Below are 24,048 nucleotides of genomic sequence, written 5' to 3' on the forward strand. Positions count from 1 at the left end.
GTGTTGTGTAGACGTGACAAATAAAATATTTTATATCATGTTCAACATTTTGAGTGCCTATAATTTTTAGTGCTTATTATAGACTAATGTTTCCTAATCAGCTACAGTTCTGGTCAGAAGTTTACATACGCTCATCATCAGCAGCATGCATGTCATTTTAACTTTGGGCTATAGAAATTATTTGGTAAACAGTTGGATATATATATTTTTTAACAAAAATGATCAACCCGTGAGGTTTTAGAGAAAAGAAAACCACCCCCTATGCAGTTATGCTGTTGGTAAATGAAGCTGCCTTGGCAAATAAGAATAGTGAATGTTCTGTCAGTATTTATATTGCGTTGCAGAAGGTTTTGATACTTTAGGCCACAGATATTTCTGTAGAATCTAGCGAAATATGAGACACAAAGTTTATTAATTCATTATTATAGTTTATTCATGGTCAGAAAGTTATTTAAAATAGTGAGTCTGCAAATTAAAGATGCAGTGTGGCAATTTAAGGTGACCAAATGTGGAGTCCCACAAGGAGCGGTGATTGGTCTGAAATTATTTCTGTTGTGTTTCAGATGTGTTAAAATATATATTGATCAAATATATATTGCAAATGACATTAATTTATGTTTGGTAAAAACTTCTAAAAACACCTATCTCTGAATAAGAAAAACAAGTGTAAGTTTTTTGATAAATAAAAAATAATATTGAATAACAAAATTGCAATGCTAATATTAAAAGACTTGGTAAGATAAGATTCATTGGGGTTGTAATTGTTTATAAACAATCATGGAATCAGTGTGTCATCAAAAATAAATGAACAATTTAAAAGTCAATGGCACTACTGTTTAAATCCAGAGATTTGTTAAATTATAAAGACTTATAAAGCATATAAGTTATTGCTCACATCTGTGTAGAAGTATGAGGTTCAGCCGTTAACACAACTTTGAATTCACTAACTATAAAAAAGCCATTTGAATCATATATAAAGAGTGGTTATTATGCTCACAAAAATCCACTGTTTCTAAATGTTCATGTTATGAAATGTAATAATTTAAAATAATGAAAAAAATGTCCAGAACAAAATCAGTGCCACCTACATTTTTTTCTTATTCAGGTAGAGAAAGTATGATCCAATAGGTGTGTGTGAAATACCCATTTGTTGTGGAAGACTAATGTCTGTATTCACCGAGGACTGCATGTACAATGTACCTCTAATGAGAGGATAAATGAAATGCTTTACATCTCAATAAATTCATTTTCTCTACAAGACTGAGCAGATCTATCTGCAGTTATTAAACAAGCTTAATGTTTTATTTTTGTAAACAAAACTATTCAGTTTTACGCTGCAATGTTCAAAATGGGCTGTTTAACTATTTAAATAAATTAATCTTTGAATTAGATGATATACTCCATTAAGCACCAGTTATTTTAAATGTTTCAGCAATGTTTTTCATCTGAGAGTAACATTGAAAAAGTCTATTATCATTATTCTATTTAGTATTTTACTGAATCACCATATTAATGTATAGTAAGACTGTGTTTTTCCAGTTCATTTTAGTTTTTTTAATTTGTTATTAAAGTTTTACTTTGTAAAGATATTTACTTTTATCCTAGTTTTTCATGATGAAATATGGCGATATTTGTTGTTGCAAAAGTAAAATCAATAGAAACTCTAATGGCTGTTAGCAGTCACAAAAGCATCATAACTATAAATGATATCTTCAAATACACTTTTAATTTTTGGTTCTAGTCCAGAATAGCATACAAATTTGAGACACTCCAGTAAGTAAAATCTTAAATCTTTAAATTAAATTTAAATGAATCACCTAAATCTGTGCTGATTTAAAAGGCTACAGTTTTACAGTGATTCAGTTTTGTGGCATAATGAGTATCCCCTCTTAGAAGTAGTTGAAAACAACACTAACATACAGGCTTCATGACAGGTGAGGGAAAAAGTTGTGGAGAGAATTAAAGCAGGGTTAGGCTTTAAAGCAATATCCCAAGCTTTGAAATTCTCACAGAGCACTGGGACAGTGGCAAATATCTAAGACATTGCCATCTATTGATACTGACAGGTAAGGAGATCATTAGCCAGAGAGGCATCCAAGAGGTCCATGATAAGCTTTCCTTTACAGGACATGTAGGTATCAATTGTGCTCACAACAAATCTGGCCTTTGTGGAAGATTGGTGAAAAGCTGAAGGAAAGATGTAAGTCCTGTTTTCAGTTTGCCAGGACCGCTATAGGAGACATAGCAAATGTATGGAAGGTGCTCTGGTTAGATTCTGGCCTCTATACAAAACCCTACGTGTGGTAGAACACTGCACAATACCTTGAACATACCACCCTGCGAAACACAGTGGGTATCAGCATTATGCTCTCAGCATGCTTTTCTTTCATCAGTAATCTGGAAGCTGGTCAGAGTTGATGGGAACATGAACAGGTCTAAATAACTTAAAAAAACCTAAATGGTTTAGATCAAAGCCTATTGATGTGTTGGAAAGGCCTAGTCAAAGTTCAGACCTAGGTCCAATGGAGAATCTGTGGCAGGACTTGAAAATTGACGTACACAGAAGCCAAAGACTTGCAGCTTTAAGCATGGTACAATGCGTTTCAACAAAATACTGATTCAAGCTGCAGTTATACCATCTTGTACCAGTTGTCTAGAGAATTCAGTCACGAAGAACATCCCTTTGTTTTTTTTAATACTGTAGTCTCACATGAGACGCATGGCATTCACTGCAGATATTTTAAACAGTAGATGGTGCTGAGGATAAAATCTGCCTGCATTTGAGGGAAGAGTTTATAGAGAAGGTGCATTCCTAACACAATGTACAAAGTTTGGCATCATAAGTGTTTCCTTTTAGTCATTTTAAGAGTCTATTAAACATTTTACCATATTTATTTTCACTGTTTTTTATGTTCAATTATTCATATACTTCGGAACGTCAAAACAGTGTGTGTGCACACAGAAACAGACATCAAGTATAAACCAGCAATTAAAGAAATACGTATATTATTTTCCTTCCTCTTACAATTATGCATTAATTGTGTTTGTCTGTTACATAAAATATAGTCACAAATATAGGTTTGTGCTTGTAATGTGACTAAATGTGAGTACTTTTATTTGAAGAGAGCTCTACTCATCGGATCTGTTTCACTACTCCAACTAAAGAAAAATTACAAAAAGGTGTGCTATCTAAAATTATCAACAGTTCAAAAATATTATTATGGATTTTGGGGATTGCTTTTTTTTACAACAGTGTAGGTGGGGCCAATTCCCTAGCAAACCTATTTGATTAAGCTTTAAATCAATGTAAAGCAATTCATGGCATTTACATTCTAAATTCGTGCATTTTGTCATGCTTGACATGGTATCATCCATCACCACCTAAATGGCTTTGTCAGACATTCCTTTATCATCAATCACCCATGTTGGAGTAGACTATTTTCCAGGCAGGGCTTTTTGACTGCTTTGTACGTTTCTCTCTACACAGGAGCGGTTAGTCTATCGATGCACGGATATCACCGGAGAGCAAGAGTGCAACACAACATTAAATGTGAGCACGTTTAGACTAGAAATTTTCATTTTCATTTTTGAAACGTAAGGTTATGGCTTTGCATGCACACAGCAGATAACAAGATGACATTTACATGAAAAAGTCCCATCTTGATGAAATTGTTCATACAGTGCCTTTGGTCTTCATTTCTTTTGAAATGTATCAACTTATTATTTTAGCACAACCTTAAGCCTCAATGTGTTTTAGTCAAAAGGTCAAAGTATCATTATTTGTCTCCCTTGGACTAATTTGCTTTGGACAGAGGGTCTTACTGCACCGGTACACGTTGCACTCATCTGTAACTTCACATAGCTAAAGAAATAAATCAAACAATTCCTTACAAAAAAGAAGAAATTCTTAGAAAAAACAACTAATCACTAAAACACTTCATTGGAAACAGTTGGTTAAAAAGATTAATTGAAAATTAGTATAAACAGGACCAAATTTACTATCGTCCTGGTTAAAAGAACCTAAAGCATCCCATGCTCCTCCTACCACCTTGCATACGGGATCACAGAAACAAACTAGTTAATGAAGAGATGAATATCTGTGTGACTTTACAGGTGTCCTGGCTGTCTGTTCATCTCACGCTAATCATTAATTAATGAGCTTAATTGATGATGGGATGAACAAATGTGTGTTGGTTGTGTTTACAGAGTAAAACTCTATAACTTCTTCCAGGGTTTAGTAATGTATGTTCAGTTTGCAGAACGTGAGAAGTATCTGATAGAATGCTGTCTGCCTGTCTGAAAATGTTTTTTTTCTTTTTTTGCATTTTGCTTTTTGCATTTTGACCACATTAGAACTGCTTCATTTCAAAATTTACAATCCTTAAACTATTGAAACCTGGACTAGATTGCTCTAAATTAACAGCAGAATATTTCAAACCCAGTTTGCAATTTGTGAAATCTCTATTTGATTTGTGAAAGTTTATTGAAATTTTATGCGATAGACAAAGTTGTTATAATTACAAAGTGGAAGGAAAAGGACGCATGGTATGTTTTATAAGCAAAAATCTTGAAAAATGTGGCATGAATTTGGCTTCAGTCCCACTCGTAAATACTGTGTAGAATCACCTTTTGCTACCTTTTGGACAAGTCTCAACTTTTCGCATTTAGAGATTATCATTTAGTCCCGTACCTTTTTTTCTAAACAGCTCAAGCTCGGTCAGACTGGATGGAGAGTGTCTCTTCTAACACATCTATAAGCTTTGATCTATACCATTCCATTGTAGCTGTGGCTGCTGCAGAAAAGCATCCCCACAGCATGATGCTGCCATCACTATAATTTATGGTGGTGAATGTGTGTTCAGAGTGATGTAAGGTGTTTCGTTTCCTACACACACAGCATTCAGCATAGAAGCCAAGACATTTCATTTTGGTCTTACTGTAAGAGAGCACTGTTTACCATTCTTGGCTGCTCCTATGATTAATTCCCTGTCAGTATAGGTGGACAGCATTATCATGGAAACTTGCAGCTGTGCCATACTATTTTAATTTTTGTCTGATTTATAAACAGCGCTCTTAATACCAGAGTGGGTTGCATTTCTCTTAAGAGTTGGGAACCTTCTTTTGTATTCTCACAAGAAAACCTCCACTTAATGTGTATCTTTTCAGGATTAAACTGTTGGCAGCGATAGCAACTCACAATGTGGTTTGCCTTGCATATTAATTCGTTTATTTATTTTTCATTACTTTGTAAATCAGTTTATGTTCCTGAAACATGTACTTATATTTAACACATTTGGATCGCTGTGTTAGTGCCTGCAGCATTACTACAAACAGTACAGGAAATAATAGTAACCTTATTTTTATTATTTTAAATCCATGTTAACCAATAAGCATGTTTAAAGAAATGTGGTATAGAATTTTTCATTAATCATTTGAATCCTGATGCAGTTAACTTTCTCATTTTTAAATATGGACCTGTCTCCTAGCATTTAGTTGTTTTTTTTTTTAAATTAGACACATTTTTTTGTCCCTAAGGACACACCTGACATGTTTCGATGGAGGCTTCCGTCTTCATCAGAGGTGTCACTAGATGGTACGTGACTTATCAAAATTAGCTGTTGTTCTCTGAGGCTGTGACACCGCCCCCTGCTGCTGGCTCATTACAGGAGGATGTCATTCTAGATAAGGGAAAGCTGGAAGACCCCCCTAGAAGGGCTCACTTTCTAATCTCCACTGCCTCCATGTTTTAATGTGTTTTCTAAAATAGGATAGAATAGAAACAGACTTCATGAGGTTGGCCTGAGGGCCTAGCGTCCTCTAGTAAGCCCGGTGCTCACTTTCCGGCACCATGGAGCTTGACTGGCATTTGCCAGAGGACACCAGAGTAGGTAGGTTCGGCAACCTGTTCTTTTGACAAAGGTAAGCAGGTTCACTCTGAGCTCATTTGTCAGACATGAAAGATCCTGGAGAAGCTGTGGTGAAAATCATGCTTTGTACAAAATTTGTTCAGCATGATTGGTTTGATGGTGGGTCAGTTGGCGTGGGCAGGCATATCCATAAATGGACACGCAGACCTGTACAGGATAAATGATGGCACCCTAATTAAATCCTTACACCCATTGTTAGACCCTTTGCTGGTGCACTGGGTCCTGGGTTCCTCCTGGCTCATGATAATGCCCGGCCTCATGTAACAAGAGTATGCAGGCAGTTCCAGGAGGATGAAGGAATTGATACCATTGCCTGGCCTCCACACTCCCCTGATCTAAATCCAACAGAACTTCATGAAAGATCCATCTGACACCACCAGGTTTCTCCTTAGGCTGTTCAGGAGCTCAGTGATTCCCTGGTCAGGATCTGCGAGGATATACCCCAGGACACCATCTGTCATCTCATAAGGCGCATGTCCTGATGTTGTCAGGCATGTATACAAGCAGGTGGGGGCCTTTCAAACTACTGAGGGCCACGTTGAAGTAATGACATTTTAGCAAATTGGACCAGCTTGCCGCTTCAGTTTTTCATTTAAATTTCATGGTGACTTTGGATCAAGCCCTCTGTTGTAATTTTCATTTTCATCAAATGATGTGGCATCATTACGTTTTTAACACATTACCCATTCCATATCAGGATGGATATCCAGTATGATTTTTTTTTTTCAAATTGAAATCTGATGTGTTTTCAAAGTGTTCCTTTAAATATTTTGAGCCGTGTATTTAGTAACACACAGCTAGCTTATGAGGAACATACCAATGTTGTTATAGAGGTAGAGGTCTTGCAAAAACTTGTCCCTAATAATAAACTATAATAATAAAGTAAAAGAAATTATTGACAAGGTAACAATTTAATAAACATGTCATTTACAACTGATCCATGTATTTAAAATAATGAGCAAAATATATCAACATGTAACCAAAGTAATATGCCTTAAAAAGACTTAAAAAAGAACTGAAAGAATCTTTCTAGAATAAGGATTTTGTGTAATTTTAAGAGAGCTTACAGTTTAAGTAAAGGTGTACATGGCTCATTTGACCTTTAGGTGACAACAGTTTTAATTGAAAAGTGGGGGGTCTTTCCTAGAAAGTGTAACAACCTTTAAATTATTTCTTGAAGTGACAGGAAATCAGCTAAAGCCACAAAACAAACATACGTATTTATTTACATACATTGATGACAATGGAATAAAACCTGACATGCTTGCATTTCAGTGTGAGTCTGCAAGGTGTTTCATCAATATTCAAGTCTTTGTAGAGGATTCAGCAGATGTGAAAAGTCACTTGTTTAGCATCAGCTCATGCATGTGTCCCTTGTGCTCTTCTGTGGCACTGAACTCTCTGCTTTCAGGTTAGTGTGACTGTGTGACGTTTGGTTCTCCTCTTGAGGATGACCTTTGGCCATGAGCTCGTCCATCGGGGAGCGAATGTTATGAACTTCCTTCTCCTTGTGGTTTCTCCATTTCATACGACGGTTCTGGAACCAGATCTTCACCTAAGTGAGTAGGAAAGTAGAGAAGTACCTCTGTTCAACCCATGGTAGGTTTATTTATTAAAGGTTAAAGCCAGAGGAAGATTAGGTTTTTATTGCTACGTTCTCTTTTACCCCTTCTCTTAGGATTGTAGAATGAAAATCTCAGATTGTATCAACTTGATTACCTGCGATTCTTTCAAGCTAAGATCAGCTGCCAGTTTGTTCCTGTCCATTTTGCTGATGTACTTTTGTCTCCGAAAAGTTCTCTCCAGCTCTTTCCTTTGTTCTTCAGAGAAAACAGCCCTCCTAAGGATCCCTCTGCGGGATTTAGGGCTTGCATTCGGTGACCACATTTGAACATTTGCTCCTGAAAAATAATAAAAACAAGTTGTTTGAATTATATAAGCTGAGACAGGGACTTGCAAGAGTATTCCTACCCTTGGGACTTTTTCATATTTTCACATGTTACAACCACACACTTCATTGTCTTTCATTGGATTTGTTTGTGATTCAGGAACATAAACTAAAGCATAAATGTAAAGTGGAAGGAAAATAGTTTATGGTTTACAAAATTTGTATCAATAAAAATCTAAAGATGTGCACCCATGCCACCTTTTTCAGCCGTTAAGGCAGTCTTCTGAGTTATGCCTCCACTAACTTTGCACACTTAAACTTAAATTCTTGCCTATTATTTGCAAAATAGCTCATTCTTGGTCAGATTGAATAGAGAGACTCAGTGAACATCAATTTTCACGTTTTTGCCACAGATTTAAAAATGTTTTGATCTTAACCCTTCTAGTTTAGCCCGTGCTGTATGTTGAGGGCTGTTCTAAAAAGGTGAACTTCAGCCCCAGTCCTTTGGAACTTCTAAAGGGTTTTCTTCCAGGATTCTGGGATTTTCTTCCTGTATTTATTTCCACCAATCATCCTATTGACTCTAGTTTGTACCCCATTAAGAAAAGTATCCCACAGTATGATGTTACCACCACCATGTTTTACCATGTGGATGGTGTTCAGGTCATGCACAAGGTTAGTGTTGTCCAACAAAAATCATTTTGGATGTCAGTCTAAAAAGGTCAGTTTTTCTCCCATCTGACCAGAGCACATGTTTGCTGTGCCCCTTACATGGTTTATTGGAAATAGGAATTCCTGTAGCTATTTTTAAATGTAACTATCTTGTTACCCTTTTGTGAAGGTCATATTTATGGAGTGGACAACTAATATTTGTACTATCAATAGATTCTTCAACCTGAGCTGTATATCCTTGTAGCTTTATGGGTTTCCTGGCTTCTCTTAATATTCTCTTTGTCTGGCTGTCTTGATTAGGTTTCCAATTTTACCATACTCTTTTAATCTTTGGATAATTGATTAAACAGCGCTTCATGAGATATTCAAAGCTTAGGGTATTATTTAATAACTTAAACTTGTAAAAAACGTCTTAGCAACTTTATTCCTGAACAGTCTTCAGCATTCCTTGGTTTTCACAAAACAGTTTTTTTCACTAGTGTTCGCTAAGACAGATAGGGAATATTGTAAATTGATACTAAAATAAAATTACACACAAGTGGATATTACTTACCAATTAGGTGACTTCCACTTCACAATTATTTGCTACTTTGCATTGCTGTTTCTAGCTTTTGCATCCATGATTGTTATATGTTAAATGTGTTATATGTTAAATGTGTTAATCACCCTTTATACCTTTCTCTTAAAACCAAGATAAAAGCTGTTTTTGCCATTTCTCTTTTGCCATTTTGGCTCCTCTCTTTCCGATTGTCTAGTTTAACAAACTGGGGATGAGTAAACTGAGTAGAGCATTGCTTTTACAAAGAAAAAAGGAGATTTGTTGACCTGTAAAGACCAGTCCCACGGTGCCTCACTCACAGGTTCACGCACAACAAAAGTCAAGTGAAACAATTTATCTGATACATTCAGAATTGCCTTTTTAATCTGTACGACAAATCTGCACATAGACCACCTCCAGGGAGCACAAAACGGGGTTGGATATGCTTCTTACTTTTCAATTGGACCTCAATAGCTTTTACTTAAATGGCTGATTACCAGGTCATTCCTGGGTGATGTGTGTGTCTATTGTAGTGGGCCAACTATTGAGCCCTGTGGGACACCAACAATGCGGCCTTACAATAGAAATGCCATTACTCGATGGCTCAGTGGCCCAACACTAAATCGTTTCTCTCGCAAATTTGAAGCCAGTTTGTATGTGAAGATGAGCTCGAATAAGTCTATAAAAGTCACTTTCATTGAGTGCTTTATGTCCTAGTCAAGTGGTCTCCAATGGGCCGGAATGATAGTTGAAGGACAGGAGAAAAGAAGGGGGGTCTGCGAGCCAAGCTCTTTAGCCACACAATAGGTGGGGGATGTTCCTCATCCTGCCTTCTCCTGCAGAGGAATGGGCGAGTTTTTTTCACACTATGTGGAGTTCATTGCTGTGGTGAAAAATTGCAGTGAGGTCGCGTGTGGATGGTGAAGTGAAAGTGCCGATTGGTCACGGCCGCCGTTGGCATTGTCTTGTTGCTGGGCACTGTGGGAAAGTGTCAACCTACCAAGAAGACTCAAGGGACTTGTGGGATGAGGGCTCTCTGATTTGTGCTTTTCTCTACAACACCTGACAGCTATCATGAATTGCTGCAACTAATAACTTCCAATTGCCAAGGAAGACTAAAGAAGACAAACGTTTGACTTAATCAGTTTTGTGTCAATTTAGGACAGAATAACAGTAGTTCAAGCGCAAGACTGCAAATTTCACCCTAGAGAAAATGACAACATTTGATATGAATTTGTTCCTTTGGTGGATATCCAATTTAATTCCTTCTGAAAGTGAAGCTTCAGATTGTTAGGATTGTCAACCAAACTCATTAGAAAGTACAAAAAAGACACTATGCCTTATTTAACAGTAAGAATTCCCATCAGGTTATTGTCCTAATATGACAATATGTTTACTAGCTCTACATATATGCAGTGGTAAACAAGTGCATTTGTAATTACAAAAGACTGAACCTGGGACTCCCCAACCCTACGACCCCGTCCTGAACAACCGTGAATGGTTATGAATAGCGCTGTGCAGAGATGAACGGAGAATTAGCTTTTTGGCATTGCATCAATAATTAGCCATGGAAAGTTTGGAAGACCTCACTGCTTATGCTTAGAGAGCAACTGAGGCATTGCTGATGAGGTATAGAAAACTCACTGGAAAAGATGGGAGGGGGGCTGGACCCACCGCAGCATGCCAGCAGATACTGCGGGCTCTGCAAGAAAGCGCTGCTCAGAACACCTGCAAAGATAGATACAATCCTTAAATGTACATGCAAGGTGTGATCTGTTTAATAAAGTTTTTTTAAGTTGTGATGCTGTGTAAAATGTTGGTAAAAACACAGTTCTGTTGTGTTTAAATTATTAAAATATTTCAGAACTAAAATGGTTGTACTTTACAACATGTTGTACTTTACATGCTGATGTGCATTATTATGGGAGACATCTAAAACAGAGTTATTTAATAAATAAAACCATTGGACTGGCTGGAGGTATGTTGCTGTTCTGTGTACAAACTGAGGTTTGTCATGGTTTTGCTGAAATAACATCTTTCTTAAAAAAGCAGTCCTCTCGATGAAAGCCTAAATTACCCCAAACCATAGGCGGTTCTAGAAAGGGGCCAACAGGGGCCAGTACCCCTGTAGACCTGGTCCTGGCCACTGTTATGGCCCCTGTAGTGAAGACATAATACTAAATCAATTTCTTATGATAATATGCGAAGGCCTTGGACCAGTTTTATTTTTTAACTTTACAGTTTTACTTTAACAATGAATTAAAAAAATACGTTGTTGCACTTTTAGCTTCAGCCGTATTGAGATATGATCACAGTTTTTTCTTTTCTTTTTTTACCGTGTCCTGTCTGGCAGAGTAGAGCTCAGAATTGTTGTCTGAGTGCCAAGAAATTGCCCAACAGATTTACTTTCACAAGCAGAGCATCACAGCTAATGCTTTAAAGCTCTGCTTGATATTTATAGAAGAAACTTTATTATAAACTTATTTGGGAATATTTCAATTGTTACGGACACGGAGACTGAAATGAAAAGGAAAAAAAATATGATCACAGTTTGCATCTGCTAGGTCAGGGGTCTGCAACCTGCAGTTCCAGAGCCACAAGTCTCTCTGTGGCTCACTTAAGATATGAAATGGTGAAATATCCCCCTGTTATTTTTGGTTTAAATATTTTGTTCTGTAACCCCATGAAAAAACACTGGTCCCATCCTGGCCCCCCTGGTAAATTTGTTTTAGAACCGCCACTGCTCCAAACCCCATATAAATTGCCCTCCGCAGTTATTGCCACCCCTGGTAAAAATGTGGAAAAAAAAAACAGTCAAATTGGTTATTAATTGGTAACTAATTTATTCCAAGAGTATGATCTCAGATTTTCTTTACTGTCCTCATCATTATGTGTACTGTAATGCTAAACACTCATTCAATAGCTTTGTTTAGATTTTTACAATTTTATGAAGATACATTTCATGTTGTGGTTGCAATAAAGCAAAGTTCAGGTCATGAACACATGCTGTAGGTCGCAGTTTACCATTAAAGTGACATTTACCTGATCGTCTTTGCTCATAACTTCCACAAATCTTCCCTTATTTACAGAATAATTTTAGCTGCATTCTATACTGCTCATCTATCATGTAATTACTACAGATACCTGCCTCTGTACTTTCACCTTCACTGCCCTCATCCTGATTCTCACCCTTATCCTCATATGTCTGACTTTCTCCTGGCAAGTATTATTTCAGCTCATCTTTTTCATCACTGCTTGGTCCTAAGTCATCTTCACTGTGCTTAGCAAGAAGTGTGGTTTCTACCCTGTTCATGCATGAAAGCTTGTAGATTGAAATTGAGTTCTATTTCTAAATTAAAGAAATATATGGAAATTATAAGCTAATAAGACAGACTTTGTTGTAATAGTAGAGTATGGCCTACAGATTATAGAAATAGCTTGATCTTTATGTTATTGCAGCAAAAAATAACGTTTATAATCATTAAATTGTAAAGACGAAAGCAACAAAGTAGTGAATAAAATGCCTTTGAACATTATATATACTTCAGCACACTAACAAAATGTCATGCTGCTATGGTCAACAGGTGGATTTATTCTTTAAAAAATGTTGTTAATTGGTTAGTTACTAACATATTTATGTAAAAAAAATTTTTCCAAATGGAAAATTATTAGGAAATGTTCAAATTAGTTGTAACTTTAAAAAATCTGTAAAAAAGGTTTGAGAGTGGCTTCCTGAAAGTAATTTGGCAAATTAAAGCATTATTATTGGCCCCTTATGTTCTTTAAAGCATTGCAAAAGGACTGCATTTTAGAGATATGGCAGACCAAAAATGGGTCAGATGCATGAGGTAAACATGATACCCCAGAGGGTTAAAAGCTCCTCGACACTCTAATCAGCTAAAAATAGTAAACGTTAGTAAATCAAACATAATAAATACATGCTTGAGCAATTTTAGGGTACAATTTATAGCACCATGAGCAAATCTGATAGCTATTTTTTAACATGGAATTTTTCTTTACCCCCAAAACTAAATGTGCTCAAATTATTTTTCAAAAATGCTCACTGTCAAGTTATTCTAATGCACTAAAATAATTTGTTTTGAGGATTTTTACGCATCTTTACCAGGTCTACCAATAACTGTGGTAGTATATAGTATGGTATTAACCATATCATTACCAGTAGTAAGTGCCATCACAGACAAAAAATGAATCATGCACTGGCACCTCTATACTGTCATTTAAAACAATAAACTCATAGAAGAAAACTGGACAATAGCACACATTTACACAAAGGATTTGTTTTGGAAATATAAATAATTAGGCCACAGGTTAGTTTTATTTTTATATTCAATCTGTCTTGAATCAGCTGGAGCACAATGTGGACCCAAACATGTTATTTTTCTCCTTTTGTTTAGGTAGAAAATCACTTGTATTTGTGAATATACATCCATTCTTAACAGTAGCTTTGAAAAACTCCTGAGCCAATGTGCCTGCTTAGGTCCACCACAGAATCTATGGCTGTTTCAAATGCAAGGAGCAGATTTGGTTAAAATAAATGAAAGATCTCCAATATACTTTCTGTTTCTTTTGGTGGCTTTTACCCTGGGAAATATATTTAAGCACAAATATTTCTAAGTTGTCCAATAATCACTAGAGGTATTAAACCTCTTACTCTTTACTTTTGAGAGAAATCTTTGAGGTATTATGATATTACTCACTTTTTGCCAATTATCATGACTTTTATCATGACAAATGCTGCTTAAATCAGTCAAAATTCTTTTAATTAGATATTTTGTCACACCATTTTTTCTTCATTTAACTAATTTAAATTATTGTGTTAGTTACTGTTATTTATACATATTATTCAAACACTTAAAGAATAAGACTAATACCTGAGCAAGGCAAAAATGGTCTCCCCATGGTTTTCCCCTGTGGAGGACTTTGGGTCAGGCTTTGATGGGTTCCCTGCTCCTGGCCCCAGGTTCTCCTTGGGCATTCACATGCAACTTGTCTCAGGTGTCCACATGCCGTTCCTTCTGGATGGACAGGAGGACTTTGTGCTTTCAGAAGATTGTCGATAAGAAAGCTCTTTCCGGAGCTTCCAAAGCCTGGTAAAGTTTCAGCCATATTCCTTCTGGTGCAGCTCTGAACCATAACCATCCTTCTCACAAACGTCTGGCACTGCAGTTTCCTCTTCAGCAGTTGCAACTTGGTGACACTCGATCCTCTTTTAATCCTTTCCTGGATGACCCAGGCCAACTTCATTAAACTCTGAGGAAGACAAAAGTTCTGTGGTCTTCTTATTTTGGGCCTTACTTTGCTCCAGGGCTGTGATGTGATTGGCTGAGAGACTCTAATGTGTTTCTCAATTCAGATAAGGCTGGGGCCTTTCTGGAGTGGCAGAAGGTGGGTCTGCCTCATTCATTATGTCAAATAGCCTATTAAATGATAGACACCGGAGACAATGAGGTGCTGGCCGAAGTTTAACATGGACCAAACAGTCCTCTGCAGTAGTAAATAGTTTTTTCTTTTCTCCAGCCTCCCTCAGAGCTCCATTGTGCCCGGTAAAAACCCCTCAGCAGTTCATTGGAAATGCACTTTGTTTCCTTTTTCAATGTAATTTAAGAGACTTTGCTTTGTGGGTCTCTTCCTGGTTGAAAAATGTATCTGAAAAGGGTCAAATGTTTATGAATATATAAAGGTTGATAAAAAGCATAAAAATTTCAAGTAACATAAAAAACACATATGCATTTGGTTTAGAAATTGCATTTGGTCAATGTTAATTTGGCATTTATGTTTGAGCTGCTGTTTAAAAGGAAGAAAACAGAAGTTAGTATTTGCTGCTTGTACCAAGTTCTTACAACAGTGATCCTATGTTTGATGGACTAATAATAAAAATTATGACGAAGAATAAAACACAACCTATGTTGCCTAAATTACACCATTATTTTTTGAGCCATTTTTGCTCAGGCTTTCGTTTTGCTTTTTGCTTTTACTGTCATAGTGTGGTTTGCCGGCAGACCAAAGTGCAGACAAGAGCTGGGCAGCAACATGTTGTAAAAGGTTTTAGCTTTATTTCCAGAGGTTTTCAAAAGAAACCAAACAAGGCACTGCAGATACAAACAAAGTCCTGATCCAAAAACGTACAAGAGGTTCAACAGGCACATGGAAAAAACTCGAATACGTGGGTTGAGAACGGGGTATGACAAAGACAAGGAACCATCCACAAACAATGACACAAAACCAACTAATATACTGAGGGATAACAAAGGGCAGGTAATCAGAGAAAACAGGGAACAGGTGTGACAAGGAGGCAGAAGGAACAGGTGAAACAAACACAAAGACTGACCATTGGCAAAGTAACTAACAATAAACAGAAACACAGACCAAGCAAACCTATAGACAAAGATAAATAATCAAATGGGGAATAAGAAAACTAGAATAATCATGAATAAAGTAAACAGAGAAACTAGAGGGAACATAGGAACAACAATAACAACCTGAGAACAAACAAAGAACTCATAAAGAAAACCTGAATACAAAAGTAAACAAACCTAACCACACTGACTGAATTAACTGGAAAGGAAACAGAAAATAAACTAGTAAACAAGAAGAGTGCAAAGAACAAATAATAAAACACAATAAACACAAAGTTACTAAAGAGAAATAAAACTAGAGAATCCAGGGAAGACCAATAACTATAATAATAATAATAATAATAATAAACCATACAAAGTAATAAGAAAACAACCATAAAAGAACTTAAGAAGTAAACACTAGGAGATGGAAGAGGGAGAAAAGAAAACATGATACAAAAACCAAAATGGAAACATCTAAGCAAAAGGTAAACAAACACAAAGCCACAAACAGAGTCCAGAAATGTCACTCTGTGACATTTACTGTGGAAAATACCAACCATTTGTGTATACCAAACGTGTGCACACCGCTGTTAAAATGTCAGGTTTTTGTGACATGAAAATGGTCATAAATCATTTGAAGATGGTACATTCATTGTGACATTAATCATCTAAAATTCAACAAAAAAACAGAAAAAATATATAATAAATAAAAACGTTGCTAAAATATGGTTGTATTAGTGCAAATACTCTCAATCGAATACTTTTGAATCAATTTTCACAGATATCCACCACAGATATTTAGTTAGATTTCTGGGTTCCCTCATTAAGCCAGTTTTGCTGACTGTGGGGTATGCTTGAACACACAGTGATGTTAACAAATAAAAATCCCCCCTTATTTTCAACTCTTTAGTTGGCAATAAAAGGTTTTGGTTCAAAACTGGCTGGAATTTAGAACTGCTCGTGATTTTGATAATCAAAAGCTGTAGTTCTTTGCAAAAAGTAACCCCAGAGCATGATCCTGCCTCTTCCATATTTCACTGGCTTTTGGTGTTTTTTTGTTGATGCGTACTGTTTTTGTGGCAAACTCACCTGCTATTGTGCCCCAAAAGTATGTTTTAATTAGACTACAACACACAAGGGTGTGGGAGATTTTAGCCAGGCCTGGATGTTTTCTTTGAAAGAAGATGATTCTGTCTTGCAATCCTTCTAGATATTTTAGACAAATGAGAACATAGATTGTTGTCACATGCGGGTCAAACTAATGCTTAGTAGCTCCTTTAGTGTTCCTGTCAGTCTTTATGCTGCCTCCCTTACTAATTCATTCCATTCCTTTCCATTTTATCTTTTCATTATTTTTGTACAAACATCCAGTTTTTAGAATACCCATGTTGTCCAATACATTCTTTATTATTAACATTTTTTTGTACTCTTCTCCTAACTGTTACCTTTGTATTTGAAGACAATGTTGATCCTTTGTAACCTCTCTCTAAGCTGTGGCTTTAGGTGAAGGATGCAAATGAGCAAACGTCATAAAAAATTATGCAAAGTGATGTCCCCAGAGGCATGGAAGTGCTTTTTTTTCAATGGTTAGATTTTATTTTTATTAAATAGCGATTTGCAAAAATAATAATAAAACAAATAAAACTGACCTCAACATGTTGTTTAACATTTGCCAAAATATATTTAAAGTGAGTTTGATTTCATGGACACATCTGACTTGTAGATCTAGTCTTTATGCACTATGTGCTGCAACTTTAAAATAAATTGGGTTATTTGAGAACACGCACACATATACAGACACACAAGTTTGTGAGGTTTTGCAATAAACACATCCAATGAGAGGCTTGTGCAACCTTTCACACTGCAACTAATGATCCTTGGTGTGTGTATGTGTGTCTGGAGGCGGGTGTCTGATAGATCCAGTCCACGCGTGCAGATACCTCATGCTGAGCATGGAAATTGGCCCAGACAGCTCGGCCTATTGTATAATGGCCAGGGAGCCAAAGGTTGCTTGTAATCAAATTTGAGGTTTTTATTCTTCAGACTGGTGGAGAAACCACAGCGCTCTGTGTCTCCTAACACCATGAGTGTTAGGAGACACCATGCTCTATCCACTTTTGTGTGTGGAGTGTGTGTTACAGTGTTCCACAAATAGACCCGTGGCTGTGATGGCCCACCATCAGCCTTTTGTTTGCTTGATGAGTCATTTGGTTATATGATGAGAAAAGAGGAAAGATAGTTCTTGAAACTATTTTTGAAGCTTAATCCTCAGATTCATCTTTTCACATTGCGAGGAAACTGAAAAAGCCATTTCTGATCAACTCTGACAAGTTTCCTTGTCAATGCTAAAAAAAAAACTAAAACATTCCAACAGGATGATGATGCCACCACCATTTTTCATGGTGGAAATTATGTGTTCAGAATGTTGTCAAGATGTTATTTGTCAAAGTATTCATTGTTGATGTTTAAACTGTATGCCGCCTGACATTTAGTTAGATTTTTCGTCTCACAGAACTTCATGCCTGTGCTAAAAGGCAAAGCTAAGAGCATATCATTATTAAGATTCACCACTGTGTAATTAGCCAGATTCCAATAAAACTCTCCAGAAGAGGGGAGGTATAATTAGGCTATTCCTAAACAGTAGGCTTTAGAAACACCCTGAAGCAAGTTCATGTGAATCTATTTGATGCCCACCTCTTGTCGAGAATGGAGGGAAAAAACAGGGGTCCCTGCATTCAAACAACTCACAATGGATCTGTTGAAAGCTAGCACTCTGCAGGGTGGCTAACGTTCCTTTTCTCTCTTTTTCAACCCCAGAAAAGCTCTTAAAAAGATACCGGGCCATTGCACACGCAATTGATATTCCACCACTCGAACTTAATATTGTGAAAGGAGGGCCAGGTTCTATGAATCAAGCGGACAATGCGCTTAGCATAGCAGCAAACTGGCACTTTGTGTGTGGTGTCTGTGTCCCACAGGAGGAAGTTTCTAATGTGAGGCTCACAATTGTGCATCTATAGAGTTCTAATGAGCTTCTGTGTGCTGAGTGAATGGGTGAAGGCTATTCATCGCGAGGGCCCAATGAACCAGCTCATTGCACACATTCACAATGGCATCCAGGAGGAATGGGAGTGACTGTGTGGAGCAACTCCACTGCCATGGCAGTGTAGTAGAGCTCTCCATACCTTTAAGCATGCGTTGATTAAAAGTATGTCCACATTTAGATGGTTACATTTAATAAGAATTATTTGGATCTCCATGGTAGGACAAGGTGCTTCCAAGACAGTTGCTTTTCTCATAAAAAAACATTGTCCACCATGATGGTGTAAGTAGAAAAAAATCACAATTTAATGTCCTAGCTTGTCACTAGCTTACCAGCATCCATCCATCCATCCATTCATTTCTGGTACATTTTTGGGTCACTGTGATGTTACCGGTTCCAGTTTTGCTCCAGGTTTAGTTTTCGTAAAGATGGTCTCAGAATTTCCTCACACAGCCTCTAATACACAGTAAAGTGTGTATTTATTCTATTATGTGAGCTGGCCAGGTCCTGCTGCTGCAAAGCATTCCCAAACAGTGACACTTGTGGGTCCCATTGTAGGGCTTTTGAAGACTTCTTGTATCATCTTACACTTTGTTTTAAGAGGAAACAAGCCTGGATGACCAGACCTGAATATGTTGGCAGCTGTTTTGATTGTCCTCCACTTGTAGACCATTTTTCATACACTCAAATGGCTGATATCAACATTTTTTGAGACCCCTTTAAATCTCAGCCTTTGGACCTCACCATGGTCTTCAATCCTACTTCAAACTAAACATCTGAGGTTTAAACAAAGCAGTTTTTTTTTTTTTTTCTGTTTTAATTCTATATAATCTATATAGCACAGTTTAAAGTGCTATTTTGTGTTGGTCTATCACATTAAAATAAAATACTTTGCAGTTTGTAAGGGTGTGAATACAATTGCAAGGCACTGTTGTATGTTACTGTTATGTTTTGTTCATTAATAATCAACTAGGTTCTAATGCATAGAAGAACTTATAATGATCACAACTGATTTAAGAAAGCACTAACTCATTACAAAACATTACATAACACTAAACATACAGCCAGAGGTACAATGGAATGGGTAGATGAAATGATTTTCATGTGTTCATTTGATTACTTTTGCTGGACATTGCATATACTGTAAATACCCTAGAATTAAAATAGGAATGGACTTCCACATAAATAACACAAAGTAACTATAACTTGAAAGGTTTTTTGATAGCCAAATTTAAAAAATCACAAATATTTCTGAACATTATTAACCTATAATTGATTAAATCTATCTTGTCTGGTTTTCAACTCCTGGTCTTCACAGACCTTTTTTACATTCTGTTTAAAGAGCCTGCAGTAATTTATCATTCTGAAGGATAATGTTTTGCCATATCATGGCCTGAGGGTGACACTGTCTGTTGGACTTCAGTACTGCTTCACCGAGATGCAAATCACTGCCTTTTCCAGATGGCACTGAGAAAATAAGAGGCCAAATTATTGCTAAGTTTAGAACAAAAAGGGCACATATATTTAGTTGACTTATGGAACCATCTGTTCCTGTATTATTATCTAAGTATTTCTGCATTTTCAGCTTTACCTGAGTCACGTTTTTCCTCTAGATGTAAAATAATTTTGAACATCTCAGAGTGATTTCATCAATACATTAATATGTGGTCAGAGCTTTCTTATAGCCATTGAATAAGCCTCTAAGAACATTGTGCTGCATCATCTATTTGACTATTGCAGAGATGGAAGAAAGGACCTCCACTGTTTCTCTGTCCTTGTCCTGAGAGATTTGCTGCGTGTTTGTGCATACGCAACAGGGGAGTCAATGTGTTGTAATGTGCACCTTTATTACTTTTCTTTTTTTCCTGAGTGCATGTTTAAATGAGTCTTGTTTTCCTGATGGCACTTTAGGAAATGAAAACTTGTGGGCAATAGAAAATAATTACATTCCCTGCGTCTGCTCCCAGAAGAAATCTAGTTTTATTAATTATGAATAGAGGGTTGGGGGCCCTTTCTCTCAGCAGATGTGACACCGCATGAAGAGCCCCTGCTCGCCTTTGTTTCATTGACAATAACTATCCATTAGCCGCTCACTGTGTGTGCATACCGTGAGCGTTACAAGAGCTGTATTAACAGATAACATGTTTGTCAAAGTACATCTGTTTTGCCTAAATCATAAAAAAGATAGCAATTAGCATTGAACAATGATGTTTTAAGGGGAAGACAGATTGGTGGAAGACTGCTATGAATGCTAACCAGGATCTGGATCTGTCCCCAGAATCACTGCTGCTGGTGCACACTTGTCTACACTACTTTAGCAGATTGGCACGGGCAGCATTAGAGAACCAGGGATTGGCTAGACTTTGAAGTGGGTTTAAGTTTGCCCCTAACAAAGCCACTACAAAAAGGTTTCAGTTTATGTCCATCTGTCCAGAAATATTTTAGGATTTAGTAAAAATATCCTTGTTTAGTACATTGTATGATTAGGAATTTGTATTGCATGGGCACAGATATGTTTAAAATGGTAAAATGACTGACATTACCCAGAAAATAAATACAGCGCCATAAAAAATATCCATGCCACTTCATTTTATTTTCACATTTTCACTACTAATTTGAATGTAATTTTTGGGGATATCATGTGATAAAGGAGCACTAAATAGTGCATAAGAGAAGCGACAGGAAAATTTTAATGCCTGGTTTTCAAAATGTTTTACAAAAAGTGCACGTTTGTTTTCAGCCCCCCTGTCTTTTGGGAATATGTCTACCAGCACTGTAAAACAACCAATTTGCTTTTTTTGGTGCTGAAAAATTGTGACAACCTGTAAAATAAAGTGTAACATATTAGGGATAGTATCTTAAGTCAGTCCAGCAAACCAAGGTGGTTGTAAGCTTTAACATTATTTAATTGTCAGTACAAATATTTCTAAGTTGTAGGTCATTGCGATGGGCAAACGTTCTGCTAACTTTCATATTTTTGTTGTGAAATGCGGGAAAACTTTGGTTTTGAGTTGGAGGCTGAGTATTGTTGTAATATTTAGTTTTAACAATAAAAATGCCGCCAAAGAAATGTTGTTGTACTTTCTGGACAATGCCAATAAAGCTTCCCATTAATTTAAGTCACTACAACTTATAGTTGAGTTGCCAGTAGTCAGGATTATTAACTGTTATATTGCGGCCTGGAGAGGCAGGCATCAGCAGTCTGGCTCCCATGTTTGTTGGTTCAAAACTCAAACTGTCACTCTGGGTCTCTAAGCAAGACCCTTAACCACATAATCCTTCCTGGGTGCCACTGGTGTGTGCAGCCCACTGCTCCCTGGAAAAAACAGGGGATAGATGGGATAATTCAGGATTCAAAGTTCTTACAGCCTACAATTGTAAGTCTTTACAACATTTGGTTCAGTTACAAAAACATAGAAATTAGTTTGGAAAACTCAAAAGCAAGACTTTACTGGTTAAGTTGAAGTCCTAATCTTAATAATGCCCTGACGTTTGTTGCCTTAGAATTTTTAGTTCTGCCAACTTTTCTTTTTTTTTACAGTGATGTTTCCACATCTGGAGACTGAATTTTGTACCCATATTTCATTGCAAATAGCTCATGTTCTGCTAGATTGTGTCTGAGAATAAATGCTCAAGTCTTGCTACAGATCTCAATTGTATTTAGGTCTGAACTTTGACTGAGCCTTTCTAACACATGAACATGCCTCATTCTTAAGTGATCCTTCACCCTGGTCTCAACTACTTTCCAACCTCTTAAAGCTTTATATCCAGGATGACCCAGTATTTGGCTGCACCCATCTTTCCATTACCTCTGACCAGCTTCCCTGTCTCTGCTAAAGGAAATAATTCCTTCAGCATGATACCACCATGTTTTTCAGTTGGGATGATGAGTTTAGAGTGATGTACAGTGTAAGTTTGTTGCTACACAGGGCGTTTTTCATGTTGCCCAAACAGTTCAGTTTTGGTCTCATCTGAGCAAATTACCTCTTTCAACATGATTGCCGTGTCTTTAACATGGCTTGTCACAAAATGCAAAGGGGACTTATGGCTTTCTATCAACAATGGCAACCAATACTCCCACTTGCGCTGTAGATCTCTGCAGCCAGCTCAGGAGCTCAGCCATGTCATTGTAGGCTTACAGTTGTGTCAATCTCTTTCTATTTTTGGATGATGAATTGAGTAGTGCTGTGTGAGTTGATCAGAGCTTGCAATATTGATTTCTAATAAACTAATCTTGCTTTTAATGTTTCCACAACTTCATACCTGACAGTCTGTTGTGATCCTTCATCTTCGTGATCCTTTTGTTAACTAATGTTTGTTCTGCTGTTTTTGGTACTGAGATTAAATTACACACAAGATGACTATTGACTTCTAAAGGCAACGGCTTCCACTGGAATGGGAAACGGGCTGAAACATAAATGCATGCCGCATTATACTGATTATTATTGGTAAAATGTTATGCTTTAACTTGCAATGGCCTGTCACCTAACATCTTGTTAAAATATATAGAATTTTGTGATTGTTATGTGACAGAATGTGAAGAAGCTCACTATATATTAACTACAAAGCATCCGAGTGCAATAAAAGGCATAAGAGAAAGCTTAGTGAGGTATGCAGTTGATTTTAATGCCACCTGCTGAGCAGCTAATGTTCAACTTCAAAAGACGACTTGAGCATTTTGAAGGAATAAAGCTGGATGCCAGCAAGAGGTCACACAACTTTGCACAAAGAGCAGCCTTAGAAGGGTTTAGAAAAGCAGTAAAACACACCTTCAAAGTCAAACTGAAAAACACCCATCAACATTTAAACAACTATAGATGGTGGACCTGGAAGACCATTGCCAAACTAGGAAGTTTCACTGCTGTTTGCCTTCCCTTTTAATAGACTAGGAGCAAAATAATGCTGACAACTTCTCAGATACTATGCATCCATTTGAATAAATAACTGAATCTGACTGCACTGTTCAATGGTTAGGATTAATTGGAATGTATGTACCTGACTTTTGTGAAGTGCCTTGAGACGACATGCGTTGTGAATTGGCGCTATATAAATAAACTGAATTGAATTCATTTTTTATTGCCACTAATCTTGCTTAGTCACAGCGCTCAGGCATTATCTAACATTAACATGAAGCCATCAATTAGATGTTTGTCCAGTGTCTGTCAGAAGAAGCCTCACATGAAGCCTCTGAGAAGCACATTCTTAGTCCAAACAGGGGTAGGTAGTCACTTTTAAACATCTGCAGACGCACTTATATTTAATCATTTTTACTGTTTTGATTTCATTGACCTTTCAGTCCAATGGGTAAATGTTGCATCTTACTGGAAGATGGCAAAGGACTTTATGGACCCAACCTAATGAGTGTTTTCTCAGTTAGCAACTAGCATTGCTACTAGCTTATCAGAGATTTCACTGTATCGAACCACTGTAGCGTGACATCAGCAGGCCCAGCTCCGCCCCTTGGTCTCCCTCTGACTGTCAGATGAGCCACACTGCTGTTATAAAGCATCATGAAACTCATGCAAAATTGGGTTGGGTTGGGACTGAGCCATCTGATATTCATTTGCAATAAGTGGCAGGATTGCTTTCTAATTTTAGCTGATGTCATTACTTTTATTTGA

At 37.0% G+C, this 24,048-nt stretch overlaps 1 protein-coding gene across 1 annotated transcript; it reads right to left on the reverse strand.

Annotated features, from left to right (window-relative positions):
• Positions 1 to 6,855: 6,855 nt before the first annotated feature.
• dbx2 (developing brain homeobox 2) lies at positions 6,856 to 14,290 on the reverse strand. Its single transcript, XM_047390324.1, has 4 exons — positions 13,918 to 14,290; positions 10,670 to 10,753; positions 7,647 to 7,828; positions 6,856 to 7,482 (listed from the first exon to the last, which is right to left on the reverse strand). The coding sequence occupies exons 1-4, from the start codon at positions 14,288 to 14,290 to the stop codon at positions 7,282 to 7,284; spliced, it is 840 nt and encodes a 279-aa protein (XP_047246280.1). The 3' UTR covers positions 6,856 to 7,281.
• Between the last annotated feature and the right edge of the window lie 9,758 nt (positions 14,291 to 24,048).

The sequence above is a fragment of the Girardinichthys multiradiatus genome, chromosome 2 (genome assembly GCF_021462225.1).
Source record: "Girardinichthys multiradiatus isolate DD_20200921_A chromosome 2, DD_fGirMul_XY1, whole genome shotgun sequence".
NCBI lineage: Eukaryota > Metazoa > Chordata > Actinopteri > Cyprinodontiformes > Goodeidae > Girardinichthys > Girardinichthys multiradiatus.

What these genes read in the sequence shown, in the direction of transcription:
- dbx2 (XM_047390324.1), bottom strand. Translation starts at nt 14,290, where the DNA reads ATGAAGTTGGCCTGGGTCATCCAGGAAAGGATTAAAAGAGGATCGAGT. An exon ending in CCCCCCTCCCATCTTTTCCA is followed by an intron (nt 7,829 to 10,669) that starts GTGAGTTTTCTA and finishes ATTATTTTTCAG; the next exon opens with GAGCAAATGTTCAAATGTGG. An exon ending in TTAGCTTGAAAGAATCGCAG is followed by an intron (nt 7,483 to 7,646) that starts GTAATCAAGTTG and finishes CTACTCACTTAG; the next exon opens with GTGAAGATCTGGTTCCAGAA.